The sequence below is a fragment of the Melanostigma gelatinosum genome (assembly GCF_949748355.1).
Source record: "Melanostigma gelatinosum genome assembly, chromosome: 9".
In the NCBI taxonomy this organism is placed as follows: domain Eukaryota; kingdom Metazoa; phylum Chordata; class Actinopteri; order Perciformes; family Zoarcidae; genus Melanostigma; species Melanostigma gelatinosum.
This window is the reverse complement of record NC_136642.1, coordinates 2,109,810-2,136,290: the sequence shown is the minus strand read 5'-3', so window position 1 is coordinate 2,136,290 and position 26,481 is coordinate 2,109,810. Positions and strand designations below refer to the sequence as shown.

At 46.1% G+C, this 26,481-nt stretch overlaps 1 protein-coding gene across 1 annotated transcript in view; it reads left to right on the top strand.

The window, feature by feature from the left end:
- The window catches only part of mef2d (myocyte enhancer factor 2d), a 65,965-nt gene that overhangs the window by 33,767 nt on the left and 5,717 nt on the right, over positions 1–26,481 (top strand). Inside the window, 9 exon segments of the mRNA XM_079275456.1 lie at positions 4,628–4,762; positions 4,888–4,931; positions 4,933–5,023; positions 10,394–10,598; positions 13,076–13,129; positions 20,524–20,702; positions 22,307–22,336; positions 24,487–24,604; positions 24,887–25,109. Coding sequence (XP_079131582.1) covers positions 4,628–4,762; positions 4,888–4,931; positions 4,933–5,023; positions 10,394–10,598; positions 13,076–13,129; positions 20,524–20,702; positions 22,307–22,336; positions 24,487–24,604; positions 24,887–25,109 — 1,079 coding nt within the window.

Sequence of the window (26,481 nt, the reverse complement as noted above, 5' to 3'; positions counted from 1 at the left end):
AGGATGCAAGAACTCAAAAAACAGTCTGGAGGATGAATCCAACCAGACAACAAAAGATAGAAATAATCGGCTCTTCAATTCATGCATCATTGATGATGCTCTACACTCAAAAGCACTAGAAACAGAGACTCGTCAGTTGAATGAAAGGACACCAAACAGAACAAGAGACGTTCAAAGTTCATTTTGGACATTTCACAACGTGTTTTCGAGAGGGAGAGGGAGAGGGAGAGAGAGACTTGACAAATGTACATGTTGCTGGATCACAAGCCGCCGTACGAGACTGTAGAGCAGTCGAGAATGTTGGCAAAGTTGTGATTTAAATTAGGAACTCTCTCTTCAAAGAAGAAGAAGTCAACGTTACTGTTTTATTTTATTTGTAGACACTCAGTTTAGACGAAGATAAAAACCCTTTAAATAAGCAATAAAACCTCAGGAAGAGTAAGTGAGAATCTTCAGGATGGACAACATTAGATGAAACCGTGGTTACGCTTTAATGTGACTTTCGTCATTCGATCATGAATTTAAGTGTTGTGTGTTCATCACAGCATTAGCAGAGCTTTGTTCGCGGCTATTCTTTAATAAACCAAGTCAAGAAGAAAGATTAAGCAGGAAACATAGCAGGGGACTTTTATTGTGAAGGATTTTTAGCAAAATAGGTTTATCCCTGAATAAGTGGAGCCTTTTAAACAGCTCGTCTTCAATAAAACAAGTCTGCTAATACTGCAGGGAGGAAGAGTAAGCAGCAAAAGATAGTGTAGGCTTTTATTTTGAAGAATTAACAGAAATAAAATGTGTTTATCCACCGTCTTCTAGCCGCCCCTTTGTGTGGACACACACATGAGATCCGATCTCAGGTATCCGATCACAAAAATTGCATTTAAAAGACGAGCGTACCCACGGCTCAATATGGACCACAAATCATGTGACCTGGAAAGACGACTTCACTCGTGTTTCAGCTTTTACCATCGAGGATAGAGGTTTGATTACCAGCCCAAGAAGAGAGCGAGGGATGAACAACAAGAGCAGGGAGGAGAGAGAGAGAAAGGAGGGCAAAAGAGGAGAGCGAGAGAGATGGGAGAAAAAAAAGAGGATGAGAGGAAACGAGCGACCTGGGAGACTCTCATATGGAGACATTGCAGAAAGAAAGAGAGATGTTCACGGTGAAAAAACACAGGACGAGTGTGAGACTTTGCACTTGTATGAGAGAGAGAGAGAGATGTGTTAAAGGTGATGGGTCGAGAGCTGAGAGATGGAGAGACAAAAAAAGAGGGGGAGAGAGCAGCAGAGTCGTTTTCATGGAGAGCTGGAGACAGAGGTCGGGCGGGTGGGCGAGCGAGCGAGTCAGAGGCAGGGAGGGAGGGTGGGGGCGGGGTTTGTCAGAAGCCGCAGCCAGTCAGAGGCTGGCGTGGTGCTCTGCAGGGTATTCTTACCCTGGCAACACAATAGAGCGAGAGAGAGAGAGAGAGAGAGGGAGAGAGAGAGAGAGGCAGCGGACAGGTGAACAGATGGCTGACTGACTGAGAGACAAGCTGATCAGTGGACTACTGTGTGTGTGTGTGTGTGCGAGCATTTAACACAAAATGTGTAAGCAGAGACTGTGAACAGGACTAAGTCCATGTCGGGATTTACGTTGCAAGATGATATTAAAATCGGCCAACAAAAAATCTGACTTTCATGTCGAGTTCTCGTCCTGTCAGAGACCTGGAATTATTGTTTGTGTTGAACCATAACAGCCATCTCACCCTCACCTTATCCAAGTGTTTGAGTTGCCTACTTCTACCGTTAAGCATTAGTCCATTTGCATACCCACCGTCTTTCCTCGGCCTTAACCGTGCAGTAGTTGCCATGCACACATTTTGCCGGGGCAAGAACAGTTCATGTGCAGGGTGAGAGGGGTCGGCTACAATCCTTCCTGCTCGCTTCAGGGTCCTTGAAGCGAACAGGTCCTGGAGGGACGGCAGATTGCAGCGATCGCCTCTCAGCAGAGCGGCTGGTGCGCTGCAGTCTGCCCTTGTCCTTGGCAGTGGCTGCAGCGTACCAGACGGTGATGGAGGAGCACGCCTCCATCACCGTCCTCCCTGCAGCCCTCTTTCACATGCCGTCATTGTCATGTTGAAGCAGTTTCATTTATTTCAGTTTTCCAATAGTTCCTTTCTTCTTTTTTTAATTTTTTTTTAGGTCAGAACACACACACGCCGTCAGCCGGTGCCGAGTGTGTGTTCCTCTGTGAACTGTGGACAACAAAGCGCGGCGGCGACTCCCGTGCATTTCAAATTTGCATTAAAAGCTGCAGATCAGAGCGCCGGCGAGACTGAACAGCAGAACCAGGCGTGTTGGAACAAATCTGTCTAATAACCCGTTTCTGTGGGGAGATAAAACGCCGCTCTGACACCGCGGTAATAATAATAATGGCTTCCAGTTTTAATGAGATTCATATCAAAGAGCGCTGTTGTTATTAGAACTGACATCCAAATGGCGTCATTACCCTCCTGGCCTCACCTGTTCCTGAGGATTTAAGGCTAATTCCTCCAGAATTAAAAGATCCTCCGTCTCCTCGGGCTTTTCACGGAGCGTAAGTTTCCCTCCGGCTCCACTTCCGAGGCCGAGTTGCGTGTCGTTGAATCATCCTCACGTCGCAGTGATTGTTCGCAGTGGGAGTTGTGGAACATGTGCTTATGTATTAATCAGACCACCGCTCGACTGCAGTCGCACTTGACGCGGCGTAATTAATTAAAGAAAGTATCGGCTGAGTGAAGAACTGTGCATGATCTCAGAGTGCTTTGTTACTTATGGATATTTTATGAAGCGATGCACTGCAGAAAATACAAAATCATATCCGTCTGTAATTGAACTCTGAAAGAACCAAACCAGAATTTTAGTGTGTTTTAACTATGAATTATGTACTCTGCACGCATTTTTTGCTGAGCACTTTCAAATGTACACATTTTAGATCTTTTTTATGTGTTCTTATGTATCCGTTGATTTCCAAACGGTCTGAAAATCAATAAGCTGACTTCTCATCAATAGGAGTGATGTTATTCTAACAGCTAATTGTTTTGGGTAAATGATGATTGACGACAAATGGAGCATTGTATGAAAGACTCCACGCTGGTGAAGAACGTGGAGCATCGAGCAACCAATGAGCCCATTTGTTGTTCCTCTGGAGTTGGTGGAGACCAGAAGCAGAGCTAAACGTAGAGCGAATATTGGATTCATCATCTCCAAACCAACGTAACTGTAGCTCAGGATGTGAACGTAGTTTACTGTTGGCAACGCCTTCATGAAGTCATAATACGTCGATGTCGTGTTTACAGCTGGTTCCAAGAGTCTGACAGGAGATTAACCGAAATGAATGGAGGTCAATGGCTCCCCAGAGCCGCAAGAAGACAAATGCATTTCAAATTCCTGAATGCAAAAACATGATTTGTAGTAAATGTACCAAAAAAACCATCAAAAAATTTACTTTATGGCCTTTTTGTGAGCCTCATGTTGTCAGTGCTGTTCCATTCTTGCAACTTGTTTCACTAATTCCTCAAATCAAGTTACATTTTTCCTTGATTCAATTGCAGCGATCATTGATTTCTCTCGGGGACAGGATGTAATATTATTCTGCGCTGGCAGATTTCTTCACTTGTCTTATGACCTGAATGAAGGACTTGATCTGTGCAGTGTGCTACGGTCTATTTCTCCTTTCGCTGATCGATTTCAAGGCGAGGGATTTTCTTCTTCTTCTTCTCACGCCGCTCAGGGCTAAAGCTCGTATTTGGACCACAGAAGTTCCAGATCCGTTTTGCAGCGAGGATCTCTCTGCCTGGCCGTGTGGTCAGCGGGGCCCACCAGGCAAAGCTACTTTACGGTAAATCTCGTTGAGCAGAATCCTCTTAAAATAAGAGCCTCTATCTCTCTCCTCCTCCTCCTCCTCTTCCTCTTCTCGCGTGCCTCGCCCAACTCCCCGTCACCCTTTAGCTGCGCTCAGCCACTTTTCCTCAGTCAAAGCTTCACACCAATTACCGACGCCGTTGATTAGCCTGTGTGTTCGGTGTGTCGTGCGGCTCAGGTTTATACAACAGAGTCACGTCTTTTTATTTCAGAGCTTTCTGACTTTTTTAGTTTTATGCAACGGAGTCAGCAGCTGTGGTGCGATTGGGACAATCGTTTGTGTTTGTGTGAGATGGAAATGGTTTCACTCAGTGATGCATGTGCCGACCAGATGTCAGCGATCTGGGGGAAACGTACTGCGAGGGCTGCGAGGTCAAAATGTTAGTTTTGGGGTGAGGTGAAAAAGCTTCACGGTCTGGCGTAATGAACACCGTACACGTGTGTGTGAGGAATCTGATGACGTTTGATGTGGTTTGTTAAGAGAAACAAGCCAAAGTGTACTTCCTGTTACCAGTAGGTGGCGCTATGACTATGAGTCAACATTGGCCTGTAGATATCTTCAGACGTGGAGTCTCATCAGAGTTACATCAGTTTCTTTTATGGTTGTTTGTGTTTGTGTGAAAGGAAAAATTATAATTTTTTTTTTTTTTTTGGTAAAAGTTGGTCAAGCCAAAAAAGTGCATGCATGAAAATTGAAATGTAAACGTGCCTCCTCCTCCTCCTCTACCTCTCTCTCTGGCTGCTTCAGACATTGCGAAAGAAAGGCTTTAATGGCTGCAACAGCCCCGAGCCCGACGGAGACGACTCCATCGATCAAAGCCCGCTGAACGAGGAGAAGTACCGCAAGACGGAGGACCTGGACAGCCTCTTCAAGCGCTACGGCGTGAGTACCGTCACGCTTCGTGTCACCTTATCTAACCCACCCTTCTTCTTCTGCTCTCTCTATCTACCTCTTCCTACTTCTCCTCCTCTTCTTCTTCTTCTTCTGTTGGTTTTGGGGAAACGAAGGCTCTGAACAAGAAAGAGCACCGGGACTCTGAGAGCCCAGACCCGAGAGCCCTTCTCCCTCACCCCCCGCACTGAGGAGAAATACAAAAAAATTGACGAGGAGTTTGATAAAATGATGCAGAACTATAGGCTGTCAGTGAGTACCGCCCCCCCACTCTGCTCTGTGTAACCCCCCCCCCCCCCCCCCCCCCCCCTCCTGCTGCTGCTGCTGCTGCCGCTGACAACCGGTTCTCCGGCTGCTGATGGCGGCCTGACTACTCACAGAGCACTCGCCTCCACCATCCCCCCCCCCTTCTACTCCCTCCACTTCACCTCTTACCAACAGCACCCCCCCAACCACCCAAATCACGACCCACAACCCCCTCTGACGGAGTGTGACTGAGCGGGGCACGTAGAGGCCGAGCTGACTGACTGACAGTTAAACGTTTAAAACTACAGGACTGCAGCTCGTGAGTCCTCGTCGTCGCTTTATCTGCAGATGATTTTATCCTTCGGATGAATTATGTCATAAGTTTGGTCGACAAAAACGATTCACATCAGCGTCTTTAGATGTCTCGTTTATTCCAACCAAGATATTCAGTTTCTATCAAACACAAGAAAAGAGAACAGAAGTTTATACTTTAGAAGCTTGAGAGGATTATGAATGAAGCGACTCATCGTTTCAGTTTCATAAACGGCTCATTTTCAAAGAGCAATTGAAAAACTGCAAAGTGTGCAATACTCACCTGTCCTGACAGATTTCATATCTTGTTTTAATTTAAATAAGGGGGGACTATGTATGACTTTGTGTGCGTAAGAAATCCTGAGAAAAAAGCAGCACAACACCAAACAGAGCGACTCGTGTGATTGTTCACCTGAACACCCGGCACAGGAGGAGCATCCTCAGGAGGATCAGGGCCTTCAGATGCCTCTGCATGTTCAGTACAGTACAAGAACGACCAACAGAGGGAAGAGGAGCGCTAACTAGGTCCTCCAGTCCTCACAAAAGTTGCCATGGCAACCAGACGTGGCGAGGGGGGGGATCATGCCTCATGGTGATAATCAACACGTTTGGAGCACGGATTGTGTAAAACAAGCGAGCGTGAAACAAACGAGCGTGCAATCCGCAGACACTTCTGTGTGCAGCAGACACCTGCTGTGATGGAGGCAGAGGAGGCCTCTGGTCCTCATCTACAGGGTCACAGGGTCACCTCAGTCCCACTGCAGGCTGGATGTGCTCCCCACATTATCCAGGTTCTGCCTCCCCTCTTTAACCGCTCCACTCCTCCGTGATTCTTTTCATTTTTTTTCCTCCCTCCGTGCTCGACAATACCGTTCGTGTCACTTTAATGGGGAGCACTCAATTTACCGCCCCTCTTCCTGTCTGCCTGCTGCTCTGATTGGTCGCTCAGGTCGGGACATAGTCATGTGGAGGCTCTGCAGGAGGGAAAAACATGCACGTGTGAGGGTTCGTGTGAGGCCTTTTTTAACATCCTGGGTCTGATCGTCTTAGTTGTATCGTAATACACGAGTAACTTATCTGGAGACACAATCAAACCACACCGGCTGTAATCAGAGTCTGTGTTTGAGCGGTGAGACGCGTCACTGTGTAGACTTTTCAGCGTTTCTCCTTCTGTTCCTCTGGACGTCGTCTCTGCTGCAGCTCTCTGCTGTCTCGTTGCTTCATGTTGAGCGTGAGACGTAAACTCCTCTATTGAGACTCGTATCCTGAGGCCACTGCTCACGAAGAATGATCCTCAAACCAGAACAATATCAACACATCACACGTGAATAAGGCCTGATTCACAATATCCAAACAATCGCATGTTCACATGAACACATCAGCTTCTGAACATTCTCATGTTTGGAGTAATGGTGAAATGTGAGTGTGCATGTAGCCGAACACCGCTAGCATCCACCTCCACCACCACCTCCACCTCCACCACCTCCACCTCCACCACCACCACCCTGGCCTTCAGTCTCTCAGCCTGCACAGCACACCTTTCACACAGGGCAACCAGCGAACGCACACATCACCTCCCACCACTCCTCCCCTCAGCCATCTTAATCCCCAGCATGACAGCTCGGGGCCGGGATATACACGCTTAATCCTACTTGTACTAGAATACCTCCTGAGGCGAGGGGGAGAGGGCAGGACTCTTGGCGAGAGAGCGTTTCTGTTCCTGTTACACCGGCACCGTGGAAGAGGGGGGGGGAGGAGAAAAGGAGCTTTTTATTTTATCCGGAGGGCTCTGTGGTTTGATCCTGTTCTGGCTCTGAGATTCTGGGTCGGCAGATTGAAGAAGAGATAGATTTGCTCCTTTCACAAGCAGCTCCACGGTGCCTTCAGCAGAGAGCTCAGCATGTCTCCTGTAGAGGCTCAGTGTGAATGGGGAGCTACAGAGTGCTGCTGGAGCTCCACAGTTCATCGCTTCTGCTTCAGTTTTCATCTTTTTTGGGGCTTTCACAATGAATAAGTAATAAAGTCTGACACTCTGTCCTCCCGGCCGGTGTGGACAAGAATAAATATCACAATCATTTTGACCAAATACCTCGATATTGAAGGGTTTGCTGGTGGTGCTTTCTTTAAATGATTTGCGTATTCCACTGAATCAGGAAGTATAAAGACCATAACAAACACACACGGGGGGGGGGGCTCAAGCAAACCTGGTCTTTCACTCAGGAGACCGCTGTGAATGTCCCGTGTAAATCGACAAAATAACTTCACGTAACTTCCGTCCTTAAGTAACACGTCGGGAGTTATTTTAACCCAAACCACCATCTTTCCCTCAACCTGAACCAAGTAGTTCCTGTCGCGTCAACGCCTTCTTCTGTTGCTGCGATGGCGTTCATATCTGAAGAGACGCATTGTGCCGGCGTTCTTTAGCTCAGGCCTTATCTACGCCAGTGATGGAATCGATTGGGATGAATGTCGCTGTAATACAAACAAATACAAAAAAATCAACTATTCTGAGAAATCATACATTTTACGGTGCAGATTCATGCATGGAGGGAAATAAGCTCATCGTTAAATTATTATTCCTGCAATATTTCCTTCTTTCTCTGATATGGTATTATTGGCTGGCTGCACCACACTGGGTAACTAACGCCGCCTCAGCAGAATATCGTATTAACCCATTCGGCTGAAGAGACTCTCAGCACTGTACGGTTCCTGTGAGGAGAATAAACCGTGTTTTTATCCGTAAACGTTAACGACCGTGAGTCTGATGCGTCGCCGGTCGAGGTGATTCTGTGAGGCGTTGATGTGCCGGTGACCCTGAGCATCGGAAGCATCGGAAGCATCGGCGTTCCTTTTCATACATCTAGTGTGGAGCCGCAGATTGAACAGTTTGAATGAATTGCTTTCTTATTGTCTTACTGACGGAGATACGAGTGGGAGGCGACAACTAAAACTGACTCCACTGGTCGGCCGCTGCGACGTCTTTCAGCCAACCGGACGTTTCTTTATGTTCCACAGCTGCTAAACAAACCGCATGTGACAATCGTGAAGAGGGAATGGGACGGAGGTGGGAAAACCCACTTTCAAAGGCTTCCAGGACGGAGGGAGGGAAAGTAGGCCACGAGTTAAATGCATTCTGATTTACCCTTGAATCCAGGAAACACAGAGCTCCTCTGAGGGGAAGGGAGGTTCGCTTTTTGTTCTCCTCACACCAGCCTCCGCTGAAGCTCCGAGTTTATTATTTACCTCCCAGGTTTTCTTGTTTCTTTTTCATCCTGAGGCTCTCAGCCTCTGTGTTAAACCTGCAGGATGGCGTGCAGGGCCCAATTAACCCTACTATCTGCTATGAGCAGCATCGGTGTTAAACGGAGTCGGAGGCGTCGGATGTAAATTCACTTGTAATTTGCCAGAAACACGGATTAACGCTCAGCGGAGCCCGGTGCGGAGCTGGGTGAGCGGGACACGTTTAAAATGCATGCTTAGAGAAGAAGAGTGATGTCACCGATCTCCTAGCAACCGGAGGCTGCGGCTCCATCGCGGGGGTCCTGTGGAGAAGTGGCCGAGAACACATTATGGCCGTGACAGGCTGGCGATGGACAGAGACGCGACTAAGCAGTCGATATTCCAAAACACTCAAAAAGAAAGATGATTATTCAACATTTACTTCAATGTTCAAGGATTCACAATGAATCCTCTTACTTCATATCCTCATCATAGTTATTCTCTTTGCTATAAACAGTCACATTTTGTCAAATTTCACTGTGACTGCTGCTATTTAATATTCATCTCATTAATCATTCAGACTTTCTAATAACGCTTGACTTGAGGTCAGAAGGCTGGTCCTGTCTAAATAGTGAAACATGTTCCAGGTGTCGATACAGCCCCCCCCCCCCTCTGCCCTCACCCTTCACCATTTCATCCATCACCCCCCCCCTTTAACCCCCCTGCTTGGCCAGTGTGCAGTGGTGCAGTGCTGTTAGCCGCTACCTCCACCCGCCGGGCACCGGTTAGCGACCGGCTCCATCTCCACGCTCTGACGGGGGAATATTGAACCTCACAGAGTTTGAAGAGTCGTTGCCGACTTCAGCAATAAAATCACATTAAAAGTTAGAGCCGGGCTTCGTTTTACACAAGCAACATTTTCAGATGGTTCCCAAGAAGTTGGTTCTAGTTTTAGGTTCAGTGTTTCTGTTCCCTTTAATTCATTCATAGAAGAAGCCTTTAACTCGGAGCAAGTTAACTGATTTAAATAATAAATGAACATGTCGATGGTTTTAAATTGAGATTTTCGTTCCTGCTTTTGTTCTTCCCGTCCCACGGTGTGTAAAGGCCTCATGTCAAACATCTTCCTCACATGCTTTTCACTCCTCTCTGCCTCCAATGAGAACAACAAAAGTTACCAAACATGGCAGGAGGGAAGCGGCAGCGATCGCGGGCAGGAAGGTGCTGTCGTCCTCCTCTGCGTTAAACTGGGTCTCCGGCTCTTTGGGCGCAGCGCTGGCCCACATTCTAAATATAGAAGGCCTTCTTTCAGAGCATGTTGGAACAGGGTGAAGTGGGTCAGATGGCTGGACCACCACAGGTCCTTGCCCTTGATTTATGTTCTTCTTCTTTTGCTGTCTGCTCATCTCCTCTCAGAGGTCAACTCAGGTCCCGAGGTAGCACATGTAACGAAATAACAGAAGTAGAAGAAGAGTTGGTTTCCTCTGGAGAGACATTAGAGGCGGCGCTCGGCCTTATCGTAGCAGAGGAAGCACGATCTCTCACCCAGTAGGGTGTTTCCTAACGCTCCCAGTGATGAGCACATGTCAGTGGGGGGGGGGGGGGGGGGGGGGGTCAGCTGCTGGAATGTCACCAATAACCCGCTGCTGCTACAAGAGTCTTAACCTGGCATGAGATGAGAAAGGCCTTTCCACCAAGTCACCGTGTGTGTGTTTCACCTGTGGGTTTCGCTGGCTCTGCTGCAGATCACTAACCTGTTCATGACTGTATACGTGTGTGTGTGTGTGTGTGTGTGTGTGTAAACGCAGCCGTCTAAGCCCCGCCTTCTTCCTGTCTCTCCACCAGTCCACACTCCCACAGCCCACCTTCTCCATGCCAGTCACCGTGCCGGTGTCCAACCAGTTCAGCAACAACCCCGGCGGCGCCCTGGTCACCACCACCTCCTTCATCACCTCCAGCCTCACAGACCCCCGCCTCCTGTCGCCACAGCAACCGGCTCTGCAGAGGAACACCGTGTCGCCAGGGTTACCACAGCGACCAGCCAGCGCAGGTGAGAGACGCCGTGGAGCGCTTTGGTCCGAACCGGTCCTCTGCATCCATCACCTGAGGCAGTGTCAATATCACAGCTCTATGCAGCGCCCAGTGATCTGGTGCTGTGATGATCAGCATCAGCATGTGTGGAAGCAGCAGTTAGACATGAAATGATAAAACAAACTCCAAACCTCCACAGAAGAACACTGACGGGACGCCCACGCCGTTTGATTGACAGCTGTTCTGTGGCACTGAGAGCGTGAACATTTAAAGCAGTGTTGGTGTCTTTACTTGTATCTCAGTCGGGCTGTTTTTCGTACACGGTTAGCAGCTACATACCAAAAGTAAAGTACAGTCATTACTAAATAACCTGCGTGATCATGAGCCAGCACAGGTGACGTAAAATAAAGAGCTGCAAAACTAGAAACACCAGCCTCTCACCCAGGAGACAGATGTTCGCGTCCACGTTGACTTGTTTGTTACGCGACCTTCGTACTTCAGTAAACGCTGCTCACGTAGTTGTGTTCTGGTCGCTGGAGGAGCTGCAGGAGGAGAAGTGATCTCTGTGCTGCGTTTACAGTTTAACTAGACTACTAATCCTTCTCGACAGCACGAGCAGTAAACTGCTGTAAAGATTACAGCGTATTACGCTCAGAGGTGGACAAAACAATGTGAACAGCCGGCTGAATGACATTTACCCACATTGTCATCTTGATTTTCACAAAACGTCGTGATTAATTCACACAATTGTATTTGGTTGAGTTTGAGAAAGATATTCATGAACAAACGCACGGTTAGAGAATCTGACTGTAGTGAGAGAGTAACAGCTTTACTGTTGATTTCTCTGTAATGAGCAGCAGCTACAGCACGTGTGTATATATAGATATAGATATTATTAGATCCGCACGGGGTGGAATAAATGCACAAACAGTTTCCTCGCGTGTCAAAGTGCTGATTGCTGATCATCCCTTGAAGCTTGAATAAGCCATTAGAGTCGTGGTCGTCATGGTTCTGTTCGACCCGCTGAAGCTTATTTCGTACGGAGAACTTTGCGAGAGTGTCGTCGGTGTATCGCTCCCCCGTCGGCCTGCTGAGAGCGCGCCGGGATGAGAACGACAGACGTCCGTCGTCTCCGCGGGCCGGCGTGAACCCGATCCTTCTGCGTCTCAGACAAGGTTACTGATCAGGCTTTGTTCCGACCTGCGTAATCTCATTGTGAGTCACAATCAGGTGATGTAACGCGCAACAAATGCATTACAGCATCTTTCATAACATGCAGTTCTCCGAGGCAAGAGGGTTTCACATCGCAGTGATGGATCACCCCCCCCCCCCCATCACCGGAGCTGTGTTGGGTTCTTCATGTCTGCTTATTGGTGGTTTCTACATCTATACCATCACCATCAACCACCTCCTGTTTCCACCTTTCTCAAGAATGAGTTCCACTGCAGAAGAATGCCGTTTGATGTTAAGATGAACACAGACACAAGTATAGAAGTGTGTTTGTCTGCTGGTGACGCTGTTATTTTGAAGCATTGTTTGTGTGTCTTTCAGTGTGTTTGTCTGCTGGTGACGCTGTTATTCTGAAGCATTGTTTGTGTGTCTTTCAGTGTGTTTGGGGGCAGAACAAGCTGTAAACACCACGGCCACTCAGCCAAACCCTGAAATGCTCCGTAGAGCTGCAGAGTCAGCGTGACGATCCTCGCTGCACATTCAGCCGTTTAATACTCTGTTATTATAAAGGCGTTGCAGCTTTACGAACAGGAGCAGCTTCAGCTCAGGAGCTCGTTTTGCACACAAACATGTTCGCAGCTCAACACGTTCTGCACACCAGTTGAAATGTTTTGCTTTAATCATATTCTTGATCTGAATCAGGAAACTCTTTAACTTTAGACTTTATGGTGTATTCATATGTATATATATATGTTATTTGATGTTTTTTCACACACAGAATCACAATAGTCGTGTTCTAGTACAATAGAAACATGTCCTTCGTGTCTCCGTCGGTCCGTCATTTCTGTCCGTTCTCAGGAACAGGAGGCTTACTGTGACCTCACTCAACACCATAACTTCAGCATTCTTATGCTAATTATGAAGATGTCACACATTCATATACAGACAGATGAAGGGTTGATATTTTGGATGTAAACTGTAACTCGACTGGTCGGCGGAGGGATACACTCACGAGGCGGTAATTCTAGTCAATTAAAATAAGTGGCATGATGTTTTTCTTCTCCTCAATAAGACATAAGTAGCGTTGAGAACTGGTGAAACCGGCACTCATAAATCAAATGTTAATGCCCAACTGATACCAATTATCATCCTCCACTGAGTGAAGTGAGAGCCGATAGCGGAAGCACTTCTTCAATGACACTTGATTTAATGATATTTTTCAAAAACGGGATGTGCAGCATTTTTTATGCTGGTGCTGTTCAGATGATGGGTTTTGATATGAAATGGAATGAACGCTGTTACATGTGATGTGTTCTTCTGCTGTAGGTGCTCTGTTGGGAGATCTGGGGAACTCAAACGGAGGCTGCCCGAGTCCCGTCCGTAAGTAGCCTACGTTTCTTCAGAATAATTTAGTTTATCACACACACACACACACACACTACAGTGTGTCACCCACCCTGCGGTCTGTATCGTAGCTGCACTAAGGGAAATCATTTGACTGAGTCTGGCTTGCAGACGCAGAATGTTTTCCTGTGTGGCAACAGGCGGTCACATGTGCACAGCTCACACACTGACACCAACACACCTGTTGACTGGCGACAGCTGAGGGGCTCGCGGGACAATCTGCCCGTCAACAGTCAGAGAACAGGACGAGTTTCAGCTTGGAGGGAACAGAGTGTTTGAAAAGAGGAACTGAAAGTTACATCAAGTCTTCTGGAAGCTTTGCAGCTGCTCTTGTCTTTGTGTTGTTTCCAGAAACCAGAGCTGAGTTGAGTGTCTTAAACTGTGATGATGTTGTTGACGCGGTGTCTGTCGGCTGGTACGTGACAACAACTCCTGGTCGGGATTACTGCTGTAAGATTCAAAAATGTGGAACTGATTTCAGCCGTCAAACAGCTGATAGTAAGCCTAGTAGTCCATGAATGCAGGCGGACTTCCTGTTCTCAGACACTGTTTGTTCAAAACACAGGACTTTCACCCAGGAGGCCTCTGTTCGTGTCCCGTGTGAAACCAGAGGAAACCGTTGACTCGTTTGTTCCGTAACTTCTGTACTAACGTCATAACACAAGTTATCTTCACCCAAACCAGCATCTCATCCTGGACCTGACCTGTAGTTCAGTTGCTTCAGTTACCACAGGGCCGTGCGCAGAGTCACTGGCTGAAGGTGTTGATTGTAAGAGATCATACGCACCGTTGTCTGAGGACATGTTGTCATGTTAGCTGATCTCTTGTGATGCAAGTGGTGTTACTTAGTTGTGTGTTGCAGTTGCTGGAGCCCAGTATCATGGCAGGCCACCAATGCAATCTGTTGCTTTCGTGTACGTGGACACTCATTGTTTTTGCGTGTCGCTCAGGACGAACATATTGCCAATGAAGAGTAAATTGGGATCATGTTTGGTGGTGGACACACAAATGAAACGCATGCAACAGTAACAATCAGCAAATGAAGTCGTGTTAAATATCAAAGTCCCCTCATGGCTGGCAGGACGGGACCACACGAGCTCCACACGCCGTCGTGGTTGAATGCTTGTGCTTTTCTTCCCTAAAACCTCACTGTTCCCGACAGTTTTCCTCAACTTAATTACGTGCCTTTGTTAGTTAATCCTAATGTTTGTTCTTTTGCCTCAACCTAACTACGAGATTTTTATTGCCTCAACCGAACCTTTGTTTTGTAAGTAGCTGCCAGGCGTTGGTTTTACTGTAACAATGGCACCAAATTAAAAAGCCTGGGACCCTGACAGCAGTCTGCTCCTCCCCTCCCCCTTTCATCCTGTCTCGCTCAGCTGTTCCCCCTCGTCTTCTCTCTGGAATAATCTACCGCCCCCATCGTCCAACTGTCCCTGTCTTGGCACAGGACTCTCCTCAGAGGTGACTTTGACACTGGCCAGAGCTCTTAAATCCCATTAGCCGGGAGAGATGCCGCCAGCCAGCCTGTTGCAATAGATATGGTGGGAAGCTGGTGCTTTCTTCTATCTCTCCTCACTCGATAAACATATTGTCTCGGGGTGGGCAAAAGGAAATCAATACGTTTGTATTAACTGCACTGCATCAAATGGAATATACGCCGAGTTTCAATATCGCTAATAGTTTTCCAAGGCTATTCATGAAAGTAGACACGCTCTGTGACGCACAGCTCTCAGGAGTTGGCCTCCGTTAATGCGCCGGTGTTGTTGAAAGGACCAGTTTGGTTGTTCAAAAAGAGGAACTGCGTTACAATGTTACAAGTTAAATCACTACTTTTGGAACTTATGGTATTACAACCACAATAGGAAAGTAAATATAAAGTTTGATTGTTTTGTGAGAGTTCCAGCTTTCCACCTCCGTTCCCCAGATATCATTGAGGTATTTATTCTTGTATGTTAAAAAAGTAGATTACAGTGAAGTCTTGAATAACTCTTCAAATAAAAAGTTGTGATTGACTTTCAATGTTGTCAGCCGATAAAAGGGGCTTCATCAGCAGTTTTTACTACTATTCTAATGCGTAAGGTGGGCCACACTGCAGCTACCACGTTGTTAAAGTGAAACAGCAACAAACTACTGAATTAGGTTCCTGGTTTGGGCTAAAATAAGTATTATTTGTGTTTGGCTCAAAGGAGCAGCGTGTAGGAGTTAGTGGCATCTAGTGGTGAGGTTGAAAACTGCAACCAACTGAAAGCGCCTCTGCAGAATGCAGCTTTGACACACTCCAGCATCGGCTTCACTTCCAGAAGTGGAGGTTGCCTCCTGGTAAAAACACAAAAGGTTCCTGCTGGAGCGGCTTGTTGGTTCTGTAAGTTCTGGGCTTCTGCAGAAACGTGGCGGACTCCGTTAAGAGGACCTCCTCACCATGAAGATAGAACTGGCTCACAACAGAAACACAACGATACTCGATCGTACGCGAATGAAAACACAGTTATTGGTATTAACTTCCATTTCTGCCATTGAATCCCCCACACTGCTCCTTTAAGTACGTAACACACAATAGGCCAGCGCTGGCTTTAGTTCTCCAGTGCTGTGTTTGTTTTACTTTCTCTTTATTCTGCGTCACCTGACTTCCTCCTTTGCTGGCGTCATAGTTACTCCGGAGGAGTATCGATGATCAGCTGTGTGATTAGATGATAGCGGTCTTCTGAAACCTGCCAGTAGGTGTAGCAGGCCTCTTCTGACCTCCGTCTATGAGGCTGCCGGTGAGGCTTATTCAATCAGCGCATAGCTTGGACTTCTTTGATCTCAATATGGAATTCATTTTAAATGGGAATGTTGCTGTTTTGACAAAGTTGAAACCAATGTCCCTCCTGTGGCCCAAGAGTCTTTGGCTGCATTGTGACACATCCGTTTGAAGGAAATGAATCCTCTCTTCGCCAAACTGACTGAGGAGTTCCCGAGTAGATGGAGGCGACGGTCAGTAGAGTATCGTCTGCGTATCCAGTGTTCCTGTCGGGATCCCGGCAGCTCGCTGTGTCAAAGTCACGGCTCCTCCGTGTGTCGAAACATGAAACCTCTTCTTCCCAGAAAGCAGCTCAGGTGATCGGATCCACCCGGCCGCCTGCTGCCCTCCTCCCTTCCTCCCCTCTGTCTCCTTTATCTTCTATCGCTCTCTGCCTCCTCCTCCCTCCTTTTCCTTCGCCCTTTAACTCTTTTTCCTCTCTCACTTCATTTTCTTTTCTTCTGTGAGGATCCATATTACTTCCTTTCCTCAAGCTGTCTTTTTCCATCCTTCCCTCTATCTCTTCTTCCTCCTCTCTCATTCAATTCCATTTTTCTTTCTCAACCATTGTCTCCTATCGTCTCCTTTTCTCTCCTCCCCCCTCCTCCTCCTCCTCCTCCTCCTCCTCCTCCTCCTCCTCCTCCTCCTCTGCCTCCTCTTCCTCTCTTGGATCTGTCGTCCTCAGCTGTTGTCCCGGGACTCGGGGCTCCAGGAATGTCACCATTGACGTCACCCGGCATTCCACTCATTCCCACACCCGGCCTCGTGTAATAGGAGACACACACACACACACACACACACACACACACACACACACACACAGTATTATGATACAGCCATCTCACGCTTCAACAAGATACAGAGAGGAGATTTAACAATGTTGGAATGAAAACTAACTGAGGTTTTAGTTTAAAAATCAAATACTTAAAGCAATAAGGCAGATATGAGAATGTCCTCTTGGCGATATTAAGAGAGTATTTTTTTTAAAGGTCAGTTCACCTAAATTCCAAAACATCAACAAACTTATTTGTGAGCATCCATGTGGATAGTTTTTTTTCTTTTTCCAGGTTTTGAAGTTTATCTTATCTCCATAGCAACAACATGGAGGTGAATGGGATCTATTTCTTCTGGAGGAAGGATTCCCGAAAGAGTTTTTTAACGTCATTGTTTAGTTTTTGGTGAGAAACTTCCATAAATCCACTTGTTTGTCCCGCAGTATGAAATAGATATGAGATAAGCTCAAAGAAGCTTATAATACTTCATAAAAACTACTAATGTCACGATTTGTTAAAGTAATAGAAATACGATTTTTTATTTCCTAATCATTCGAATCGTGTTTTGTGCTAAGAACCTCGATAACTGACGATAGCAAAGTAAAAGCACAACATTGAGAATTGTTGAGTTTGTAAAGGTAAAGACGATCTGTGTGGATAATGTATGGCTCATTGATGATCTGCAGAAGTTCTATTTGCTCCGTTTCTTTAGTTCTGCTGATACGAGCCGTGACTGTGACCAGGACTCTGTTACAGCACGACGTTGTTTCATCAAATCTAACTTTCATTTCGCTCCGTTGTACTTTTACATAGAAACCATCTCGTTACCACGAGAGGTAACGGAGGACACCGGCCCTTTAAGACTCATTTAACATGCTGCATTCTATCACGTTTTTATGTCCCGATATATTTCTACAACTCATCGCTGCAGCCCTCAAACCTACACACACACACACACACACACACACACACACACACACACACACACGCACACACGGTCACAGAAACTCACCTCCAGTTCAACTCGATGTGGCTTTATCAGCATGAAAAGCATCAAAATAATAAGTAACAAGAATATTAATAAGAATATGAACACAATTGTATAATAATAATATTGTATAATAAACTCTCAGATGGTCAGATACCTGCTGGGAATTCTTCTCCTCTTCCTTTTTTCTTTCCTTCCCTACCTCCTCTGTACCTCCTTTCTTCCTTCCTTACTTCTTCTTTCAATTCCTACCTCTTATGTCTTTCTTACCTCCTCCTTTCCTTCCTTACTCTCCTTCCTTCTTGATTCCTAATTTTTTTTCTACCTCCTTTCTCCTTCCCTTCTTCCTTCACTACCTCCCTTACCCCTTGTCTTGTTCTCTTTTCTGCTTCCTACCACCCTTTACTTTATTTACCCCTTCCTTCCTTCTCTTCCCCTCTTATTCCCTAACTCCTTTATTTATTTACCTCTTCTCTCATTCCCTTGTCTCCTCATGCGTCCTACCACCCTCTATTTCACTCACCTCATCCCTCCCTCCTTGCCTTCTTTTTCCTAACTCTTTAACTCTCTCCGTCTTAAAATCATTCCATTGTTCCATTTAGTCTTTTACTAACACACACACACACAGATTTCCATTTGAACAGAATATTATGTTGTTGGTTTATTTACTGTGAAGGAGAATAACACAATAAACTTCAAATGAACTCGGCACGTCTCAACTTCCTCTTTGTTCTCTTTTCTTTCTTCAGTTATATCTTCTGTCTCTACTTCTCCCTTTCCTCACCCCACTTTCCCTCCCTCCCTCCCTCCCATTGAGCCGTTAGAGCAGGAGTGTAGTTGTTGTTTTCAGGTTTTGTGTGTGTGTGTGTGTGGGTGTGTGTGTGTGTGTGTGTGTGTGTGTGTCCCTGGAGTGTGTGCTATTGAGATGAAGCAGAGTCACATGCCGCTGTCGTCTGCAGGCGGCGTCATGGAGAACTGCTATCTGCTATCACACACACACACACACCCTGACTCGTGTGTGTGTGTGTGTGTGTGTGTGTGTGTGTGTGTGTGTGTGTGTGTGTGTGTGTGTGTGTGTGTGTGTGTGTGTGTGTGTGTGTGTGTGTGTGTGTGTGTGTGTGTGTGTGTGTGTGTGTGTGTGTGTGTGTGTGTGTGTGGGCTGGGAAAGTCCCTGCTGTCCTCTCATACACACTCGTACTGTTCGAGAGTCGAGCTCTTCTTCGGCCCTCAGCAGCACGAACGGGCTGCTGTCTGCTGGAGTCCTGTTGTCATGACACCCAGACCCCCAGATCACATCACAGACTTTTTATTTATTTAAAGCTTATTAGTTAAAAGAAACATGAAGTGATCGATAGAAACGTCCAGGAAACATTCCAACGTATAAAACACTATAAAATACATCAACATGAACTATGAAGTGATTCCCGGTAGTAGGATTGAAAACATGCTGTTGATGATGTTGCGTAATATTCCTTAAAAGCAGGGTTGTCAAAGTATGCACACACTCACACGTGCACACACACACACACACACACACGTGCGTGCTGCTCTCGTTCAGAGTAGCGTGCTGCATTATTGGGATGTGAGCGTTTGAAAGGAGGGAGCGCTCAGCAGACGTGACGTCACGTTGCTGGAATCAACCGTGAGACAGAAAACACAAAGTGCTGCAAAAGAAGTCTGGTGCTGTTCTATAAAGTCAAAACAAGCGTTGTCTGATATCTCTTCTTCCTCTGCTCCATTAAAAACACATGAGTGAGCCTCTCACCAGAGCACCACGTGTGGATTCATCCGCCGCTGAAAATAGTCCCCAACGAATGCACTTTTTCCTCCTGTTGGAGAAGCGTTTGCTAAAAACCACAATGTCCAAAAAAAAAGTATCTTCACCGGCATATCACCACAGTTATCCTTTCAAATCCTCAAAGTCTTACTCACTCATAACTAGTTGTCATTTTAGAGGAACACATGTAAAGTCCGTCTCGTTTTAAGACACTGACACTCGATTCTATTAAAGGCTTGAAATCAAATGGAACCCCAAAGCATCATGACTAGAAGTAGAGCGAACCAGAACATGTCTTTAGAATAACACCGTTACAATGACAGCAATCATTAAAAAGACAAAAGATGAAAAAAATGGCAAACAATGGAATCTCTTCATACAACTTGTTTCCAAGTGTCCGCAAGTGTTTTATATATTAAACTATTTACATTTTTACACGTCCAGCCTCTCCTCTTCTCTCCTCTCTCCTCTCCTCTCCTCTTCTCTCCTCTCCTCTCTCCTCTCTCCTCTCTCCTCTCTCTCCTCTCTCTCCTCTCCTCTCTCCTCTCCTCCTCTCTCCTCTCCTCTCTCCTCTCTCCTCTCTCTCCTCTCTCTCCTCTCCTCTCTCCTCTCCTCCTCTCTCCTCTCCTCTCTCCTCTCTGTGTTCACTTCCTGTAGTTCAGTCAGAGTGTCTCCTCCTTGTGGTCACATGACTGTTCTCAGACGGTCTCAGATGAATCAATCATGACTTCATCGTTTCACACTTACAGTAATTGTTGTTACACAATCGGGTTAAAGTGAACTCTTTATTAGAGGAGACGTTTACAATGAGAACATGCAGAATAACAACGTTGTGGGGTTTTGGAGTTCACAGGGTAAACAAAACAGGACTGTTAGGCCTCAATATTCCTAAAAACTATCTTGATAAGAAACGATGAGGAACATGTGGTGCAACGGAGCGATGCGACTCACTAATGAGAACACACACACTCTGTCTCACACACACACACACACACAGTTCACAGGTACACAGCCTCTCCACTAAATCTCTCTGCTCCTGTGTCTCTGCAGCTAACGGCTACATCAGCGCCAGGGCCTCCCCGGGCCTCCTCTGCGTATCCAACGGCAACAGCCTGGGGAAAGTAGTCCCGGCGAAGTCCCCGCCTCCGCCCGGCCCTCAGATGGTCAACAGCCGCAAGCCGGACCTGAGGGTCATCACCTCGCAGAGCGGCAAGAGCCTCATGCAGCTGGTGAGCACAGCTACGGCAGCCACGCAGGGACAAACCAGGGGGCACAACTCACAGGGGACGGGTGATGTAGTGGCAGCTGAACTTAGTCGCTATGAACTGTTAAAGCTGCTTTATTGTGAACGGTGTGAGCCAATCAAGGTTAAGAACATACATATAAATACTTATATCGATATATGTATTTATCTATCTCAGCAGCTCTTGGTGCCCAGGACGAGTCATCAGTCGTTCTTTCTCTCTACTCGTCGCGGTGATTGTGAAGTTTATAAATACAAGTGGCCTCATGCAGCATCATCAACATGTGGATAGTTTCATAACCTTTCATACAAACACAGATTCATCAGATCAGAAATCCAGGGGAACTGGAATATTTGCTTTTCCTCGACATTCCACTTTGATTTAGCAATTATTTAAGATTTATTTATGAATGTGTGACTTCTAATTACCGAGTAGACTTTGCTGTAACACTGCAGAGAGGAGCTCCTTTAATCTGGAGAGAGAGACACTCGAGCTGATTTTACTCATTAGTGACATTCCTTCTAATGATTGTATTTATTTAATTTTTTATTATTATTTATTATTATTCATTTTATTTTATTGATTTTATTTTATTTATTTTATTTATTTTATTTATTTTATTTATTTTATTTATTTTATTTATTTTATTTATTTTATTTATTTTATTTATTTTATTTATTTTATTTATTTTATTTATTTTATTTATTTTATTTATTTTATTTATTTTATTTATTTTATTTATTTTATTTATTTTATTTATTTTATTTATTTTATTTATTTTATTTTATTTTTATTTATTTATTTATTTTATTTTATATGGACCCATGTGTCTGAAATACAGTTGAATTTAATGGATCTTTACGTACGAGAAGTCCAGCCGAAAGTAGGAAAACAGATGTAAATGTGATATGAGGCAATGATATATATAATATAGTATAATAATACCGGTGTATATATAATATAGTATAATATATACGAATAATATTAGGCATAATAATAAGAGGCAGAGAATCTATTGACCAAACCCTGAACTCCTAACGCAGCTGCATTCATAATGTTTGAGGCGTGAAGCTCGGCAGTGTTCCAGCTGTTTAAACAGGCCGTATAGCTGACGCTGCACTTTATGGGCGTTGGTGATGATAAAGCTCACGATTGAACAGACGAGCAGGTTCCAGCAGGTCGGTGCAGGTGAAGAACAGAAGACACTGCCGCTCATAATCTGCCTGTTGTTCCCAGAAACTACCTTCACTCACAGCGGTGATGCTATGTTTGCCTTAACTCATCATCATTAGCAGCATTGTCAGTATAAAGAGTCACATCAGGATGCAAACTCAGCATTTCTTCTCCAGATTTAACCCTTTCTGCAGTATTACAGTGAGTGTCGGGATGTTTCACATAGTTTCTGTGTATGTCTGGTAACATACGTGTAAAGACTGTAAACACGACTGTTAAGCACACTTCTTCACGAGGCTTCAGATGAAGTTTCTTCTCATGTTTCTTCATATTCCGTTAGTCGTTGCAGAAGCGTAACGTGCTGTGTTTTACTCCCTCCTCCTCCTCCTCCTCCTCCTCCTCCTCCCGCCGAGCAGACCGAGGAAGAGCTGGAGTTGGTGAGTGAGGTGAAGAGACTTCTAGACTTCCTTTGGCCTCGCGGGTGTGGTGTCGACACTCCGCGTGGTCTCGCCGAGCATGAGCGTGACATCGGCGTTCCCGCCGGCTCCGGGACATCCGGTGGAAGCGATCAGCTGGTTGCACTGGTTCCCTGGAGGACTTTTGGACAGCAGGGTTCAGGGTTCACGAGGACTTGAGACTTGAACTTCATGAGCAGCTTGTACCTGGTGAAGTCCCCGAACAATACAGAATAATTAGACAGGCCGGTCCTAGAATATTAAATCCCTCTTCATTGAAGGGACTCAATTATGCAGAAAAACAAAGAGTTTGAAAAGGAGGATCATTTGAAGCATCACTCAGCGCAGACAGACTTACATCTTGACTCCTAATTTGAACTCGACTTCAATGCTTTTCCTGCGGAGTGAGCTGAGAGATCGATACCGCTCTCATGTCTGTGCCGTGACGTATTACAACATACAATCTTACTGTTGGCAAGAAAGCAAATGAGCATTCAGTGTTTCTTAAAATGTCAATCCAAGACTTTGACTTTCTTACTAACTTGAAAACAGCTGTTAGTAAAGTCAGTTCTCTTTCGTGGGAAGCTGCCCTCCACCCTTTCTGTGACATAAAACAGTCCAGAAATGATTATTTTTTTAAATTGGCAAAGCAACAAAGCTCGTGTGCTTTGATATTGAGCTGGCGATGGAGCTTAAAGTGACGCAGTCCGCAGAGGGAACCGGAGCGACCAGCTGACTCCTGCGTGTGTGGAAGCTGCTCAGCATGTGCATGTTTGGTGTCCTCGAGTGTCCACGCCGAAGAAACATCACACAAAGACCACCAACCTGTGACACCACACACACACACACACATATAACACGAGCGCCCCGGGGCCCTGGCGACAGCCTTTTGGAGATTGACCGAGAGACGCCTCTCATCTCGCTTCTCGGATGTTAAAGTGTCACTGAAAAAGTAAAAGGCCTCGGAGGGGAAGCGAGGCGCTCGGATTCTTTTCTCACCTCTGCTCGTGACGCGATGCATGAAAACATGTTCCGCCGCTCTGCAGTCCGTCTGCGTGACGTTACTCTTCTTTTATTCAGTCTGACGATACGTCAGCTGAAGGCTGACAGTTAGTTAGAGTCACACTCCAGCTGAGTGTCCCATTGCATCACAGGATTCTTCTTATTGCACGAAGTAGAACACGCTGTGCTTCTAGTCCTATTTCAGCAGTAACAGTGTAGTTACATAGTTCTCAGTCACATTACAAGCTCTCTGCAGTCACTCTGCTGTACAGTGGAAAGCACATGCTAACCATTATCAGTGCTGCCGTTGGAAACGGATGAAGTCATGCGCCGTGAACTCCTTCACTCAGACCATATAAGGAGAAAACACTAAAGGACGCGTTCGTTGTGAAGGCCGGAGCAGGTTTCTCCTCCAAAAGATCCAAGAAAGAAAGTTTGTTTGTAAATGTTTGGTGGACGCTTCAGCATCTTTTATCAGAGTATTTACAGACTTTTAAAATCTTTACATGTAAACCTCGAATTCCTTAAAAGGAACATATTGTGAAAAACTCACTTTTTTAGTGCACTTACATTTAGGTTTGTGGAGTTTCTACCAATCCACAATGAATGAAGAGAAACCCGGTCAGGGGTGTGGGCTACCTAGATCAGAAGACATGTCCTCTGTAAGTTCACCCACAGCTTGAGAACGTCATTCTCTCTAGTGGCCACCAGGGGGCGACTCCTCTGGTTGTATAGAAGTCTATAGAAAATGACTCTACTTCTCTCTTGATTTATTACCTCAGTAAACATTGTAAACATGAGTTTATGTCTCAATCTCTAGTTTCAAGTCTTCTTCAATACAGCATGATGTTCATTTAGTACATTATGGTCCATTTAGAGTCACACAGACCATAAAGCAGGGGATTTTCAGACATAATCACGGCAGTGACGGACGTTAACCTTTGGAGAACCGCATAAAGTTGTATCATTAATTAGCTGCACTGTACACAGAGGAGATGCAGATGAGTCATAATTATCATATCGCACTAGAACCACCCTGTGGCCTCCAGGAGGACACGGTCGCGGTTGATCGCCTCTTCCACTTCCTGTGTCTCAAATGTTCACCCGCCTCCCCTCCGTCTCTCTCTGTGTTTACCCAGACTGCTCAGCGGCTCGGTGGCTCCCAGGTGACGCAGTCGCTCACCACGCCGGTGGTCTCCGTGGCAACACCCAGTCTCCTAGCGCCCTTCTCCGGCATGCAGACGTCCTACAACACCGGTGAGAACGTCTGAGCAGCTCCGACCCAACGTGTGTCCGTTTAAAAAAAGATGAAACCTCTAATCCTGCGTTGTGTCATGAAATATCTCAGTGTGAGGCCACAAACCCACGATGAATATTCCCTTTGTTCATTGTGTGAGAGCTTCCGCGATGATTCCACTTCAAAGCTCTCCATTAATATGGATTAGCCCTGATTAATATTGATGCTCCAGAAGGTTCTGTGATGTAAAACAACCCCCTCCTCTCTCGGTGGTCTTCCTCCCTCTCGTCCCTTAATCTCAGAGTACCAGCTGACGAGTGCAGACCTCACGGCGCTCCAGACGTTCACACCATCGGGGCTGGTGCCTGGCAACATGGCTGCCTGGCAACAGCAACCGGCAGTGTCCCAGCAGCAGCAGCAGCAGCAGCAGCAGCAGCAACAACAACAACAACAACAACAACAACAACAACAGCATCAACAGCAACAGTCCCAGCAGCTGAGCTTGGCGTCGCTCAGTAACTTGGTGTAAGCTGCTTTTTCTTCATTTTGACAAACTCATAAATGAGATGGATTTTCCCTTTTGACCTTTGACCTCTTCCCCTCTAAACAAACCCACCGGTAGAGTTTATTTCATCAGCAGCGTGCAGGTCGGCTGATTCAGCGCACTATCTGTGCGCAGACACATAAAACACTTGAAGCACCTCTCCCATACGGAGCTGAAGCATCAGCCCAGCTGTGGTTGATTCGTCTCTGTGTTGACCTACATACCCCCCCCCCCCCCCCCCACTCTGATTCAGCACACAGTCACACAGGATTTGAGCTTAAAAAGCTGGACCGCCTCGCTGCCTCAGAAGTAGAAAGTTCATTCTCTTCCTGTTTGGCCGACGAGTGAATAAAGGCAAAGGTGTGATGTCCGTTTCAGAGCAAACCCCCTACAGGAGGCTGTCAGGACAGCCTCAACGAGCAAGACAACACGTAGTCCATGTTCATTCAACTTTGGTGCCAGGCTGACTCCTGCAGAAGTCCGGTGATTGCATCTGCTCAATAAAGTCCACTAAAAATAGTGAATTCTGGAGGAGACGGGATTCGTGCAAGCAGTGACTCAGTCAAGTCAAACGTATTGAAAACACGGAGAGCAGTATCTCAAAGTCTGTTTCGCTGCAGAAGAGCTCTCGAGACGAGAAAGGTGAATTTGGTGATGTTCATCTGGTGATGTTCCCAATAAAGCGTAAGACTCTAAATGGTGAGCTTTGCCCATTTGCTGCACAACAACAATAGTAATGTGCATGCTGGGATACTTACCCAAAGTTCATGCTACAAGCTAGCTCCTAATGCTGAACTGAAAACACCGGGTTCAATTCTGCGGAGCTTCTCTTAACTTTCAGCCGATAACGTTGACAGGAAACACGGCAAAATAATGAAAATCATTTCCTGGAAAAGGACGTGAGCTTTGGAGTCAGAAGGCACAGCAACCACAGCTGGAGCGATGGAGGACTTCACTGCATTGTCAACGCAACTTTTGTGTTTCATCAGGATTTTAGTTTTCTACAGATTTAAGCCCCTTTTATTTTTTTAAACAATGTTTTTTACAGCACTAATATGACCCCTATGTATGAGTGTTTTTGTGTTTAACTTACTGAAGTCTTTGTCAACAAGGTGTTCACATTATTTTGTCCACATGCTGTTGATCAGGTAGGTTTGGAGCTCCAACGGTGGAAACGTCTCCAGATGTTTCCTCCAAAGCTGCAGCCGCTCTGTATTTGGCTCAAGCCGTGTTAGCCGTTAGCCGCTAACTCTAGTGTGAGCGGCGTGGCTGTGCTAGGCTAACCTGTGGATGGGGGAGCGGCTTGTAACTGCCTCTTGTTTTGTCCTCCCCCCCTCCCCCCTTTGTCTCCAC